General features: G+C 41.5%; 1 protein-coding gene across 5 annotated transcripts in view; it reads right to left on the bottom strand.

The window, feature by feature from the left end:
* Nucleotides 1-6,053: 6,053 nt before the first annotated feature.
* Nucleotides 6,054-15,578, bottom strand: part of fynb (FYN proto-oncogene, Src family tyrosine kinase b) — a 77,327-nt gene continuing 67,802 nt past the window's right edge. For all 5 annotated transcript variants that reach the window (XM_044377242.1, XM_044377240.1, XM_044377238.1 and 2 more), the window contains 5 exons: nucleotides 15,269-15,448; nucleotides 13,748-13,824; nucleotides 12,076-12,229; nucleotides 8,519-8,650; nucleotides 6,054-7,797 (listed from right to left, as the gene is read on the bottom strand). In XM_044377242.1, coding sequence (XP_044233177.1) covers nucleotides 7,589-7,797; nucleotides 8,519-8,650; nucleotides 12,076-12,229; nucleotides 13,748-13,824; nucleotides 15,269-15,448 — 752 coding nt within the window. In that variant the 3' untranslated portion in view covers nucleotides 6,054-7,588. The remainder of the gene's footprint in view (nucleotides 7,798-8,518; nucleotides 8,651-12,075; nucleotides 12,230-13,747; nucleotides 13,825-15,268; nucleotides 15,449-15,578) is intronic.

Raw genomic sequence — 15,578 nt, 5'->3', positions numbered from 1 at the left:
ACAAGTCAATTGCTGGTATTGAAGGTGTCATTCAATCTCTATTGGATCAAGGTGTGTTGGTTCAAACCACCAGCTCATGCAACACACCCATTTTGCCCATTCCAAAAGCAAATCGCCCAGATGAATGTCGTTTTGTGCAAGATTTGCAGGCTATTAATATCATTGTAGTACCTACAGCTCCAACTGTGCCAGACACCAATTCGATTTTAGCCTCATTACCATCCAACTCTACACACTACACAGTCTTAGATTTGTGTTCAGCTTTTTTCTCATTACCGTTGCAACCAGATAGCCAGTATCTGTTTGCATTCACATTCAAAGGTAGACAGTACACTTGGCGACGTTTACCTCAGGGTTTTGTCGAGAGTCCTACAGTATACACAGCAGTGGTAAAACAGGACTTGGATGACCTCTGCTTGCCAGCAGGCTCCACTCTCCTGCAGTATGCAGATGATCTCCTAATAGCTTCACCATCACAAGAAGCTTGTCGAATGGACTCTATCTTGCTCCTGCAGAGACTAGCTGAGTGTGATCATAGAGCATCACTGGCTAAGTTGCAATTTTGTCGGTCTGAAGTGACATACTTTGGTCATGTTTTGAAGGATGGACAGCGCCTTTTGTCACCAGAGAGGCTGAAGCTCCTGGTTATCATGCCTCCTCCCATGACCAAGAAGCAAATGCTCTCATTCTTGGGAATGGCTAACTATTGCAGACATTGAATTTTTGAGTATGCCACTATGGGCTCTGTTTTGTGAGCTGCCACACTGCAGTCAGCTCCTCCCGTGGTGCAGTGGACTGAGGACATGCACAAAGCTTTTCAAGATCTGAAACATGCTCTCACCATGGCTCCGGCATTGGGGTTGCTGGACTATCATCAGCCGTTCCATCTGCATGTACATGAACGAGATGGCTTTGCTACAGGCATTCTCGTGCAGAATCATGGGTCTCATTACCATCCAGTTGCATACTACTCCTCTCGACTAACCCCTGTGGTTCTTGGTATGCCAGGTTGCTTGAGAGCGGTGGCCGCTGTTGCCATCACGATTGACAAATCTTCTCCCATTGTACTGGCTCATGACTGTGTTGTACACGCCCCACATGCAGTACTTCACATCTTGAACACATCTGCTACTCAACACATGACAGCTGCCATGAAGCAATCATTTTTCATAGTCCACACATAACTTTAAAGCGCTCACCTCCGTTTAACCCAGCTACTCTCCTTCCATTGATTGACACAGATGATGAGCATGATTGCATTACAACTATTGACTTGTGTACACCCCCAATGTCAGACCTATTGCAGACACCAATACCTAATTCTGATATGGTTCTTTACACTGATGGTTCAGCTAACAGACCATCTTACAACACACATCTGGCTGGCTATGCAGTAGTGAATGACTGGGCAATACTAGAAGCAAAAGTGCCGCCTCCAGGAACTTCAGCTCGGGCCGCAGAGCTGTATGCTCTTACTAGAGCTTGTATTCTTGCTTCTGATAAGGTCGCCACTATCTACACTGACTCGCGATATGCATTCAGTGCCGCCCATGATTTTGGCCAGTTGTGGAAGATGAGAGGTTTTGTGTCATCTTCTGACAAACCGCTAGAGCATCATGCTATTTTGCGCCCGTCTCAGCTTACAATTATCAAATGTGCTGCTCATGGAATGATTCATGCTCATGGCATGAATGGAAATGATCCTGTTTCACAAGGACATGCAATGGCTGACTTTCCTCTTCCTCCATGGTACATCAATGTGCCTCCACACAACCTGCAAATCCAATTCCAGTACCTTCCGCTAATGATGTTGTGACAATGCAAAATCACGCTGATGACAGGGAGCGAAGCCTTTGGTTGTGTAAAGGTTGTACAGTTGATGCGGAGTCTGGCTCCACCCTGATGGTCCACTGGTTTGCCCTCGAGCTCTCCTACATGCCCTAGCACATGTTGCACATGGATCAGCACATGTCAAAAGAGGCGTAATGAATGTTGTTATTCGCTCACAATGGTTTGCACCAGGCATTACACAAGTCTCACAAACATTTGTGGATAGTTGTATGATATGCCAACAGACCAGAAAGAAGAACAGTACAGTGAAGCATGACCATTTGGAACACCCATCAGGTCCCTTTGTAAATATGCAAATAGACTTTGTACATATGCCAAACTGTCAAGGCTACAAATATTTGTTAGTCATAACCGATAGGTTCTCAAAGTGGGTGGAGGGTTTTGCAACAAAAAAAGAAGATGCAAGAACAGTTGTAAAGTGTCTGTTAATAGATGTAATCCCTAGGTATGGAGTACCACAAGGAATAGATAGTGACAGAGGTCCAGCTTTTGTGTCAAAAATCACTCGGGATTGTCAGATATCTTAGGGTTCAAGTGGCAGTTGCATATTCTTTATCACCCACAGAGTTCGGGTCAAGTAGAAAGAATGACCGCAACTATCAAAGAGAGATTGACCAAAACTGTAATGGCCACAGGGCTGAAATGGCCTGATGCACTGCCTATTGTGCTGTATTCCATTCAAAGCGCACTAAGTGCAACTACAGGACTGAGTCCTCATGAGGTGTTGATGGGGAGACCAATGTCCACAGGGACAAGCCCCCCTCTGACACCACACAAAACTACTCTGCTTTGGACGGATGAGTTCAAGATTGAGTATGTGAAAAAGATTTTGAGAAAGTTTCATTTACAGGTGGCTGACAGGCTCCCCAAACCATCAGAGGAACCAATTCATCCTTTTCAGGAAGGTGATTTTGTACTAATCAAATCTCTGGAAAAAGTGTCTTTGTCTCCTTGGTGGAAAGGTCCATACCAGGTGTTGCTGACGACTAGGACGGCCCTGAAAGTCGAAGGCAGAGCAGAATGGATCCATGCCACAAGGTGCAGACTGGCTCCCCCAACCGCTGGTGAGGGAGAGCAGAGCCATGGCAAGTAACCGGACGGTTACTCCTTTCCCTTCTGTTTAGTGGGCTTTGGCAGGGAGCAGATCAAGGTGGTCCGGACAATGGAGAGACAGGGGTCTCTCTTGTTCCAGGCGACGGAGAGCAGGGAGGCTTTCCTGCTCATGACACGGCTGGTGTCATTGACCCAGTGTCCTGTTAGAGGGGGCGCCTTTTGCAGAACGTTCCAGAAAAAGCAGACCATAAACCAGGCTCTGAACGTAAAGACAGATCGACAAGTCCCTTTGGACTCAGCAGCACTGTAAGTCAAGACAAAACTGAGAGACATATTGACAATGTTGCAATGAGAGAGTCTGAAGAAAAAGAGTCAGAAAAGACTGATGGACATGTTTCCAGCTCTCTCCCGAGCAAAATGAACTGTGAACTCTGTGTTTGAATGTCCCACTGACAGATGTAAAGTAAATGACTGTTATGTTGCATATCCCTTCACTTTTTCTCGAGGTAAATGGCGGTGGACTGCACATGATAAAGCCCTAATTAAGACGGAGCAGGGTGCACCCAGATTAATGAAGGTAACTTTCACACCTACTGTATCTTTGACCAGACCTCTGGAATTGTGGTGTTTCACCAAACAGCAGCTGAAAAATTATCCTGATTGTAGACTGTGGGGTGTTAATTTTCAAGAGGGTACAGGAGAGCTGAAAAGCTGTAAGATCAGTGGGAATGATGAAACTGATGAGGATGATAGTTATCTGTGGAGTGGTTACTTTGCATCCATAAACACAATCGCAGCAGCCAAATCTGAACCAAAGGTACGTGTAACTGTGGACACAACAGCTTCTAATAATGTGGGCACGAGGTATTATGATTTTGCAGGCTTCCACGAGCGGATTCAGCATCTTGACCTGGATGACATTCCTTCGGAGGAGGAAGATGAGGAGGAGGAAACTTCAAACCTGTAAAAAACACTTCTAAAAGATTCTAAGTGAAAATTAAACAGAGAGCTGAATAGAATAGAGGTATGTTTGTTTGTACTGAATAAAATTGAAAAAAAACATTTTCTATTTGCAGGCAACATCTAAACATAGCTTTTTGATGATTCTTGCTTTGATGGTGTGTGTAATTGTTGATCTGAATAAAGAAAGTAAGTCTTGTAATCAAGTAGAGTTAGTAATTTTAGTCATCTGTTTAAGATCTGGTCAACTCATATTTTTCATAGACATGATTGTATCTTGATTATTGTGAAATGTTTGTGATTGATAGTTGATGAAAGTGAAGATGGAAGTCCACACCACCATGTGTCGTATGTGCTAGTGACCTCTCCATGGTGGTGACCCTCTACTGTACGTAAAGTACATGGGTTGAAGACTTCACAATGTGATTGATTATGATGATTGTTGTGATTGATTTTGTTTCTGATTGAAGTTGTTCATCTAGATTGTTTAATCATTCATTTTATTGATCTGATGTAATCAAGTATGTTTGTGTGAACCCCATTTAAATTGCCAGGGTTTCATCTCGAAGGAGGCAGGAAGTGTCTTGGCCTCTGTCTGTAGGTTCATGTGACCGATGACCTCTGTCATGACCTCCTTTAACACCGTGGTGTTTCAGGGGATCCTTCTTTTAGGATTTGCCTCATAACTGCCCCTGGTGGCCGGAAGACGGAACTCATGGGTCACATGACAGGAGTGCTGAGGGGGTACACAAGAGGGGTTTTATCTAACTTACTGATTGTATGTATTGATCTTAACTGAATTATGGTTTCAAAAGATTGATTCTTGATGACTTTTGTTTTATGTAATAGTTGATTTATATATATATATATATATATATACTCTTGGTTTCCTGTGTGAAAGAATGAATCTGTAATGTACATGTTGTTTCTGCTCTGTAGATGCACTCTGACGGTCTGCAAATCTAATGATTAATTGGTAATTGGTATTGATCTTATGATCAATAAGAGGGGATTGTTATGGAATTTTCCATCTTTCGGGGTTACAAATTGGGTTACACTGGGTCAAGCCTGGGCCTTTAGGTCACACTGTAATTCTTAAGCAGGAATGGAACATTTTCTCCTCTCCTTGAGACTCCAGCTGTCTGTGATGTTTCGGGGAAAGCAGAAACCTCTCTGATAGAGGGTAAATCAGCATTGCCATGGTCACCAAGGTCGGAGGAGTCTGTCCTAGACAACACAGATAGGTGGAATGTGAAACCAGGATGTGCTGACAGTGACCTGAAGTTCCAACGTGACCTAAACTGACACGGGTAAAATGCAGTTCCTTGTTTAGAAACTAGTGAACCAATTAGACTAATTTTTCATATTGCAGGCTGATCTGCTTGGGTTAAAGACTAAGACTCAGACTTTCAGGGGGCAGAACGGAAAGAGACAACATCTGAGCTGCAGATGACTTCATTGTTCGATGTTTCAGTTCTCCTTGGCCAAATACTTCAATAAACATTTTCAGCTTTAAGACATCAAAGGCTCATGTGCGCTTTTCTCCACTGAGGTGCTGACCATCGCTCAAAATATCCACAACAAAACCTACACTAAACATGGGAATACAAAGAGGATAATTATTAGCAGAAATTGATATTGCAGTTATACAGATTATTAATTTTTGGGAAATGTCTTTTTAGATGAAAAATGTTGCAACTCCATTTACACTATCATGTAACACTAAACTGTCCATTGCACTGATACAAATATATAGGCATTAGGGATTAATTGATAAAATAATATTGAACTAAATGAAGAAATATAGCTATGTGAGGCACAAACGCAATTTAAGTGCAAGTTGCTGATTAGCAGCCTCATGAATCTGCAAACTTAACAGTCTAATCATGTTGATAATTTTTATTATTATCAATTTCTACAACCACTTGTTTTTTCTTCCATTTCTATTATTTCACTGTTATGGATTACCCACATTTATTTCACTTTTCTTTACATTTTTAATTGGCTGTTTTAGTTTTAATTTGTGTCCTGTAAGAAGTCTAAAAAAAAATACACACACACACACACACACACACACACACACACACACACGCACACACGCACACACAATCACACACATAAAAACATGCACACACCCAAACTGTTTAAGCACACAAACAATACAGGATGTAGAAAATAAGTGTCTTGGAAAGAGTGTAAAATGTTTATTGTTCTTTTCTGAATTTCAAACGCCAAATCACTGAATTAACAAAACAAGTTATGTTAAAAAATGGAAATGAAAGATATAAAGGAGGGAAGTTAGCGACACTTAAAAACCATTTAGCTGTACAACTGAAAAATGAGGGGATTCCATGAACCATGAAACCATCTGCATTAAGACCAGATCTCACAGGGGGTCAGTGTGTGAAACACACCCCTGCTGCAGGGCCCGGTTCAATTCATGTTCATTTCAGCCCATGCAGAAAGGTTTCTGTTTTAAAGTCACATCATCGCAAAATCAACCATTTCTATTCTGCATGGAGTGAACTGCAACATGAACTGGCCTCTAAACATACAGTACAGCTGACTCTTAAAGGAGCACTTTGACAGGGTTAAATAAAAACATACGCAAATACTGATAGAATATAACCTTGTCAGTAAAACATAAAATAAAAGATAACTCAAGAGGTGAGGTGGTCCAGGTTGAGCTGCAGGTCGGCGCCCAGCAGGCTCGAGCGCAGATGTGCAGGGAGAGGAGGAAAATGTCGCTGTCAACGCCGACTTCCCCAAAAACAAGGACCGTGATGACGCCGAGAGGCCTGGGAACGACAGCTCAGATAAGACATACATACTTCTTCTTAAATTAACTCCTCCTGTCTTTCTTCCAGCAAAATAAAAACACTCGTGGTAGAAAGACAGAAATATTTCCACCCACATTTTCTGAAAATCTTACAAGCGAGGAGGGATATGTTCAAAATCCATACACGCTCGGCTGTAATTTACAAAATGTGACGTATATCATTTGTAAAAGAATGTTGTAGGCTAACGGCTAGCGCGCTCTGAGGAAGGCGAAGAAAAGAAAAAAAAAGGCTGATGATGGAGGACTGCGTCATGCACGTCTGAAGAAGCCTCTGCAATACTATGAACTGAGGAGTCAAGAATAAAGCAATAATGTGAGGGTGAATTTTTTATACAATATGGAAAATGGAAAAAAAAAAATATGGAGGCTTCCAGTTGGATCTCTAGAAAATCAAACGTACACATCAGGTGCTCGTCCGTGAAATGGTTCTCTTCCTTTACCTCTATCATTTTTATCATTATTATTATTATTTTTGTGCAGGAGAAAATAAAATCTGAAACGGAAGCAAACAAATAAACTAAAACAAGCCTTTCTTATTTACATTGAATACAGGTATTTCATTGCATTGACTCCCTCCATCCTCCCCCCCCTCCATATAAACTTCCCCATTCGCCGCATTCTCAGAGTTCAGACCCCCAGGGGGCATGTTGGAGACTGAGGGTTGTGTTTTTGAGGGGGTTGGTGGTGGAACTGAAATGCTCGGGTTGAGCTGAGGAAGCTGTACACATCCCTAAAATAAAAACCTGGCTGGGAAGGCTCCAGAGTTTTTTTTTTTTCGTTTTTTTTTTTTTTGAACAGCACTGTTTGGCGGCCAGTCCCGTTCCCAGCCAAGCTGACCCCCGCAGAGAGGGAGACTGAGGGGAGGGTCTGGAAGGGGAGGGGAGTTTAGAGGTTATCCCCGGGCTGGTACTGAGGCTCGGTGGCTGTGAAGTAGTCCTCCAAGAAGGCCTGCAGGTACTCGAAGGTGGGCCGCTCCTCGGCGTCCTTCTTCCAGCACTGCAGCATCAGCTCGTGCAGGGAGATGGGGCAGTCCTGGGGGCACGGCATCCTGTAGCCTCGCTCCACCTGCTCCAGCACCTCGCGGTTGTTCATGCCTGAAAATCAAACACAAACAGAGGGTGAGTAAGAGCGCCGGGAGCTCTTAAACAGATCAATATGACAGCTCCGAGGAGACTGACTGCTTTGATTTTGCCTTGGTGACCTTCAACACAAACAGACAGCGGGCTTTAAAATCCCCGGCGCTATCAATCTAAATCTGCTAAAGCCTTTTAATTGAGTAGCTGATATTTAAAAGGGTTCGCTGTCTGCTTTGTCAAAAACAAAACCCAGTGACGGCCTCAGAAAGCTGTTTACACATCTGTTAGAATGATGCTGCTCCCTCAGCTCATTGCATGCTAACCCTCCTCACCTTCTCCCTCAGGCACAAGCAGCCCACCAGACCCATCTGGACAAACATGTGTTCCCCCTCCCTGCATGGAGCTCTACTCGGCCTCCGCCTCTTCTCTTATTTCTCTTTTTGTTTCCAAGTTGTCCCACAGGCGAGCTGCGGTAATTAAGGGTTATCTCACATTCTGGCAGGGAACTGAAGGTTACCCAAGCATTAAAGAAGCTTTTACTCCCATAAACAGCAGGAGTGGCCGCCGGTCGTCATAGAAAAGGCTGTGTGTGTACTTTGGTAAGAACTCCGTGTCATACGAGAGAGGAGAGGTTTCTCCTTATCAAGCTACTTTATTGACTTGTTCCCAGTGGCTCAAGGTGAAAGCTACACCACAGTTAAAACCCTGTGCTGCTCATTTAACCCTTCGTACTCCTCACCTGGGTAAGGCACCCGACCCTTGGTGACCAGCTCCGTGAGCAGGATGCCAAACGACCACACGTCCGACTTGATAGTGAACTTGCCGTACAGCGCAGCCTCCGGGGCGGTCCACTTGATGGGGAACTTTGCGCCTGCAGTGAGATGAGATGAGCATTAATGGTGTGGATATTTTGAGCGATGGTCAGCAGTGGAGACAGGCGAACACGAGACTTTTTATGTCTTAATGCTGAAAATGTTTATTGAAGCAGTTGGCCAAGTGGAGAACCAAAAACGATGCTGTCTCTTTCTGTTCTGCCCTCTGAAGGTCTGAGTCCTCGTCTTTATCAAACTACAATATGAAAAATTAGTCTGACTGGTTCACTAGTTTCTAAACAAGGAACTGCACTTTACCTGTGACAGTTTAAGTCACGTTGCATGTAATTTCAGCAGTTTTGGTTGGACCGTCTGACTGTGTCATCCACCCATCTCTGTTGTTTAGGGAAGCCTCTTCTGACCTTGGTAACCATGGAAATGCTGATATACCCTCTATCAAAGAGGTTTCTGCCTTCCCCAAAACATCACAGACAGCTGAAGTCTGACCTCAAAGCCAAGCTTGACCCAATGTAACCCAATTTATAACCTCTAAAGATGGAAAATTCCATAACAATTGACTAGTGACCTATTGTACCCCTAAAACAACAAGTGTTTGGTAAAGAGTTGTGGTCTTCTGGACCAGCTGGCATTGTCATTTTCTCTTGATAACTTGTTCAATGCCATCTCTGCTACTATCTAGGTAATGGTGGAACTCAGCTGATAAAAATTGGGCAAAAATGTCATTACTATATTTTTTTCCATCCAGTCGATATCAGTATATATCATCCCAATATAAATTAAGTCAAGTTTCTATTGAGCTTAAAATTCCCTGTTAGACTATTCAGAATGTGAAAAAATGACCAAGATTTGCACAGGCTTCAAACTGAAAAACAGAAGAAAGAAAAAAAAAAAAGGAAAAAAAGTTTTTCCTCTTGTTCCTTGGATGTCGGCTGTTTGAGCTCCACTGTGCAGAATGATGTATGTGCAGAGTTTGTTTTCACATTCATCTACTGAAGAGTGAAGGTTTTTCTGTGTTCACTTTCAATCTGAGTTTAAGACGTTTATATATGAGCATAGTTTGTGACATCACAACTAGTTTGAAAAAGGGGGCGGGTGTAATTTTAAGAATTTCTAACAATGTCAACACAATGAAAAAACATATCGGACACAAATTATTACTCAAAGCAGAATATTTTTACATGTCTGGAGGGGATCTTTAAAGAAATAAATGGTAAGTCCCCGATTTAGCATTTACAAACAGTATATAAAGAGTTAATAAATAGCTTGTAAGACATTATAATGTAGTTATAAGCATACATAAGTGTTTATGTATTATTAATGTATTAACCACCCTATAACTCCTCCTATAGTTCATAAGAGGATGATGGAATATAAACACAGTAAAACACAGTTCTAATGATATAAAATATATCTTCTTAGTAGAAGTTAGAAACTTTATTAAATGTTTATATATACTGCTTATAAATGATAAATAGGAGGACTTGAAATAAAGTGTTACCAAATAAATTATACAAAACCAATCTTGTCAGTATGAATCCTTAAAACTCCTGCAGTATGAAATGTTTATAGCCAGGGAGCTCATTTCTTAGATCACTTATGTTCATCATCAAGCAGATATGTTATGTTATGTTGGGTGGATCTGTCTAATTGCTGCTGTTTGAGACTGGAAGCATTTGGTGTGTTTATCTGTCTCAATCAACTCTTCTGTGTCTATTCTGGGAAGTAGGCTGGAATTACTAAAGGAGTGCCATGTGATTTATTATCTATTATCAAGGAAATGTTTCTTTCATTACATATATGGTTTTAATCTCCCAGCGCTATTTGAGGAGTACTACTCAGCCTGTGACAACAGTTTTATAATGACTGAGAAAGTAAACCTGATGATGTCATCATGGTTATCTTACTGTGGAGGGCTCGGATGCTATAATTTTTTTAAGCCTGCGTTACCAACTGGGACTGTGGAGTTTGAAAGAAGGATGTTACTGAGTGTCATTATGGGAAGTGAATGATTCAGCATTTTTGGTGCTTTACTCATACTGGGAAAGTCAGCATCATCAACATGCTGCTTTCATTTTGACCATTCATTTTGTAATCTGTCCCCTAACTTTGTCAACTTTTAAAGTGCTTATATGTGCCAGGACAGATGTGTGTTTTGCCTTAGTAATAGCTCATTTCTATTCTGCTCAAGATCTATTCACTTCTAAAACCTAAAGAGGTGCAGACAAGCTCTGTCACAGAGTATTTTAGGCCTACTTAGTGGAATGTTGAAGAGGAAAATCAGGGTTCGGGAGGTTAATCAGACGTACAATCACTTCTACAAAGCTGGGTAATGTTAGGCTGAATGCTAATTTACAACATCTGCCAGCTTAAGGAGGTCTGACAGTCAGCACTTTGATATGACTTTTAAAAGCAAAGCGAAACAACTAACAGAGCTCCAAAAACATGTGCGCTGCAAAACAATTTAATATGTCAAAGGCAGAAAATAAATCTCAAGAATCATGACGGCATCGCTGAGCGATAATAAACTTCATCAAGAGGAACAGCAGTCATGAGCTCAAACTAACCAACAGGGAGATGACGGACATTTACAGATGTAGACTGGGTGTAGACAGACACTGCTTATTGGTGCTTGACTTGATATGAGCCACATTTGCGGCAGAGGTTGAAACAGGCTAATATATGATGAAAAACAATCAGCTTTTGAAATAAAATCAATTCATTAACAAATGAAATGCCAAATTTCTTTGACAAAAACAAATCTGAACTCAAGGTCCACTTACTAGATTTCTTCCAGAGCTCTCAGCCACATATCATGACCCTCAACGGCTGCTGGAATTACTCAGTTTTCACTCAGATAATTCAGCTGTCATAACGTGACCTATGTATTGTACTTAAAGCGACCTAAGTATGGAGCAATATAATACTTAGATCATGTGATGACAACTGGACCAACCCAATCTGCTGATGAAGACCATGTGATGTAGTTCAAAGCCCCCAAAGAAATCTACTAAGTGGACTTTGAGTTGGGAACTACTTTTTCCAAAGTCAAGGATGAACCGTCAAGCTTGGCAGATTTCTTTAATCAGCTCACTGACAAATGTTCCAAACACTGAACAGCTTGGATGGTCAATACTTGAGTAACAGTCTCTTCTGTACAGTAAATGCTGTATAAGTCTCTCTCTCTGGGGACAGGAGTGTCCACTCTCTGTTTCAGTGCAACAGTGAGCAAACATTTGGAGCTGACTCTGATTATGGCTTCACTGTTAACTATTTGCTCAACATTTTGATGTGGGTGTGTTGCAAATGATGTGGCCTGCTGAGAAAATTCTCTCCATGACCTAATGCAGCCATACAGTATGACTGTGTGTGTGTGTGTGAGTGGGAGCATTAAGTATGTGCAGTAAATACTGTGTATGTATACGTGTGTGTGTGTGTCTGTGGGAGAGGAGAGGAAAAGCCCCACCTTGCCGAGCTGTGTATTCGTTGTCTTCGATGAGCCTGGCCAGGCCAAAGTCAGCGATCTTACACACCAGGTTGTCTCCGACCAGGATGTTGGCGGAGCGCAGGTCTCTGTGGATGTAGTTCATCCTCTCGATGTAGGCCATGCCCGCTGCCACCTGGAGCACAGCACAATGAGCAAGGCTGTATCAACGCTGATGGAAACTATCGTCTTGTTGTCTCTGCTGAATACTGCAACTGATCTGCTTCCATCTGAACTCACATATTGTTAAGTTCTCAGATAAAAGCTGGTATTCAAATAATGGACAACATAATGTACAAGTACACAACGCTAATTTAATTAAATCAACAATAGAGTCATGTCATGTTTTTCTTTTTAACAGAAACACACCACCGTCAACACAACTCATCACTTCCTGCATATTATTCACATTAAAAGCCTTGTCTGGACTGTCCTCTCAAGAGACTCTATTTCTATGTCCTTCAGGCTGATTGTCCTAATTTGAAACATCTGTCCTAGTTAGTATAAACATCGGTCCGGTGACTGTTGGATTTTATGCTGAAGAAAGAAGTTTGTGGGAACATCGCTCTTTATATGTTGAAATAAATGATTGTGTCAGAGTTATGAGTGATCAGCTTTCCCATTATCATTATTTTTTATGTCTTCCTGAAAGCCAGCACCTCACTAGAATATGTACATTTTTCTTCTGTTTTCTTCTTTCAAATTAAAAGCCAATCAGAAAAGGAAATAATTACATTCGCTGAGGGATTTTAATGTGAAATTTTGGTGCATGAAGTGTTGAGTTTCATTAACTGAGGCTTAACAGCAAACAAAAATAGAAAGAGTTGAATTTAAATATTTTCTGAATAAAAATGAGTATGACATGACTCTGAATTGATGGAATTAGTGCTGTAGAAATTTCCATTATGAATTTATCAAGACAACAGATAAATATGGCAGAAATTTTGAGTTTACATTAGTAGCAAACAGCTTCAACAGCCAATGAGCATGGGAGCAGATCAGAAAGGGGAGTTTTTTTAAACTAAAAAATTATAAAATGTATTTTTAAAGGACAAGTGTGTAGAATTCAGTGGCATCTAACGGTGAGGTTGCAGATTGCAACTAACTGAATACCCCTCCTCTCCCCCTCCCCTTCCAAGCATGTAGGGGAACCTATGGTGGCCACGAAACTCACAAAAAATGCAAAGGTCCTCTCTAGAGCCAGTATTTGGTTTGTCCATTATGGGCTACTGTAGAAACATGGCGGTGCAACATGGTGGCCTCTGTGGAAGAGGACCAGCACCCTATGCAGGTATAAAGGGCTCATTCTAAGCTAACGAAAACACAATGATTCTTATTGTCAGGTTATTATACACTAATTAAAACATACTTATGAATATTATATTCCATTTCTGCCGAGTCTGTTCAGCTAGATGCCACTAAATTCTACACGCTGGACCTTTAAAACAGGGGAAATTAGAAATAAAGGCCTTTTTCTAATATAAGCTGGTTTCAAAAAGGCCTGGTTCTGTCTGAGAATTTACTGTCCAGGAGAGGTTTTAAGTATTAAGTAGTTTCAAAAGTATCTGAAAAGTTTTTTGCACAAAGCTAATTTTAAAAAAGCAAGTGTACAGATAAAACAAAGTAAATGGCATGTGATTTGATCTATATATACCTGTGCAGCCATGTCCACCAGGTTAGGCAGCTTCAACCCCCGTCCTTCTCCATCCTTCAAGAAGTCCAGCAGGCTTCCTACAGTGAGTGGACATAAACAGATGTCTGATATCAGTCCATGTAAACATACAAACAATGAAGACATAAACTGTGTGGCCTACATCCATCAGTGAATCACTGGTATCCCACTGCTCCCAGCTTCTATAGGAACTGTTTGTAATTCAACAACTACAAATCAAAAGCAACGATCTGACGGCTGAATGTTTTGGAGACATGGGGTTTGTAATTTGTCTTTTCAGTTCTACTTCATATCATCAACAATAATGACAGTTACAGGATAAAAACAGGATAGCGGACTTGATGGTCACCACAAAATACTTTGACATCCACAATATTTCACCCTGGATTGTTTTTTTTGAAAACACATTCTTCTATCTAACTCAGTGGGCTGACCTAGATGTGGCAGCCTCTGCATGCAACACAATGATGCACATCAAAGTTTCCATTCTTGTGTTCTCTAGCATTTAATGTGCGTCTACAGCTCTTTCTTGTGGGGTTTCTAAATTCCAGTGTTTTGGAGGATTGTTTTGAAGGCCTTAATCATCTTCAGCCTCTTTGAAACAAAGGCTTTACCATACCAGAACAGTTACTGTTATTCTGACTGAAATGGAACAAAAACACTTAGATTGAATATGTTTTGCAATGTCTGCACGCTTGTACTACATGCCTATAAACACAACAGAACATGAAGAGGCACACAAAGAGTACAGGCCTTTGGATTCAGACCCTTTAGTACATTTTGCTTGCTATTTTTCAAATTTTTAATAGTGTGGCAGTTAGGGTCAATCAAAGGGAAGGTTGGTGGTGTCCATTGGTCAGTCAGTAACTCTATCCAACACTTTATATTTCAACATCTCCATTTACTGTGGAAATTCATAGTCCCTAGAGGAAGAGTCTAAATGATTTTGGAGTTCCCCTGACCTTTCCTACCTCATACCAACCTTACCATTATGCCTCATGTATTGACCACATTAATGCTGAACCCTTTTCATTTCCAACACTCCACAAGTTTTCCTCTTGCCAATTAAGGGCATGAGATGAGTGTAGCTGATGCATTGTATTAGCCAGAGGAACTAATGATCAGTATGGATGACATAAAGCAAAAATATAAATTCTGATCTTGGGTTGGGGTCTCAAGTTTGGCAGTACCAACTTGGCCCAATCGGGTTGGGTTTTAAAGACATGATTACCCGGGTTTGGACCTCAGTTTTAGGCCTTTACTATGAGGGATATTATGGGGTATATTGAACGATGTTGCATCAATGTTGCATCAAGAAGCTTGACATGTTTTCTCTTTGATGAAAGAGGGGTTTGACTTAAACTCTAGAGGCTAAAAATAATGAATGAAAGTATTATAAAATTAAGTCTATGAGACTGCATGACAAAAAGTGCAAAAACTCAAGGGGTCTGTTAATGAACAGTGTGTGTATATATGCATATGTTTGTGTGTGTGTTCATCTACCTTTGCCCATGTACTCTGTGACGATGTAAATGGGCTCCTCAGATACCACGGCGTAGAGCTGCACCAGCTTGTCATGGCGGAGTTTCTTCATGATCTGAGCCTCCTCCAGGAAGGACTCAGGGGACATGGTGCCAGGCTTCAGAGTCTTTACCGCCACCTTAGTGGTGCCGTTCCACGTTCCTGGCATATACACACACACTGGCATCAGTACAGTAGGAATATCAAGTCATATTCAAATGACATTAGTTCAAAGTCAGACTTGACTACCCCAAGGTCCAATCAGAAGAGATGATTGGCAGGTGAGAGGCAA

This window comes from Thunnus albacares, chromosome 16, assembly GCF_914725855.1.
Source record: "Thunnus albacares chromosome 16, fThuAlb1.1, whole genome shotgun sequence".
In the NCBI taxonomy this organism is placed as follows: domain Eukaryota; kingdom Metazoa; phylum Chordata; class Actinopteri; order Scombriformes; family Scombridae; genus Thunnus; species Thunnus albacares.
The sequence above is the reverse complement of the archived record's forward strand: the minus strand, read 5'-3'. Positions and strand labels throughout refer to the sequence as shown.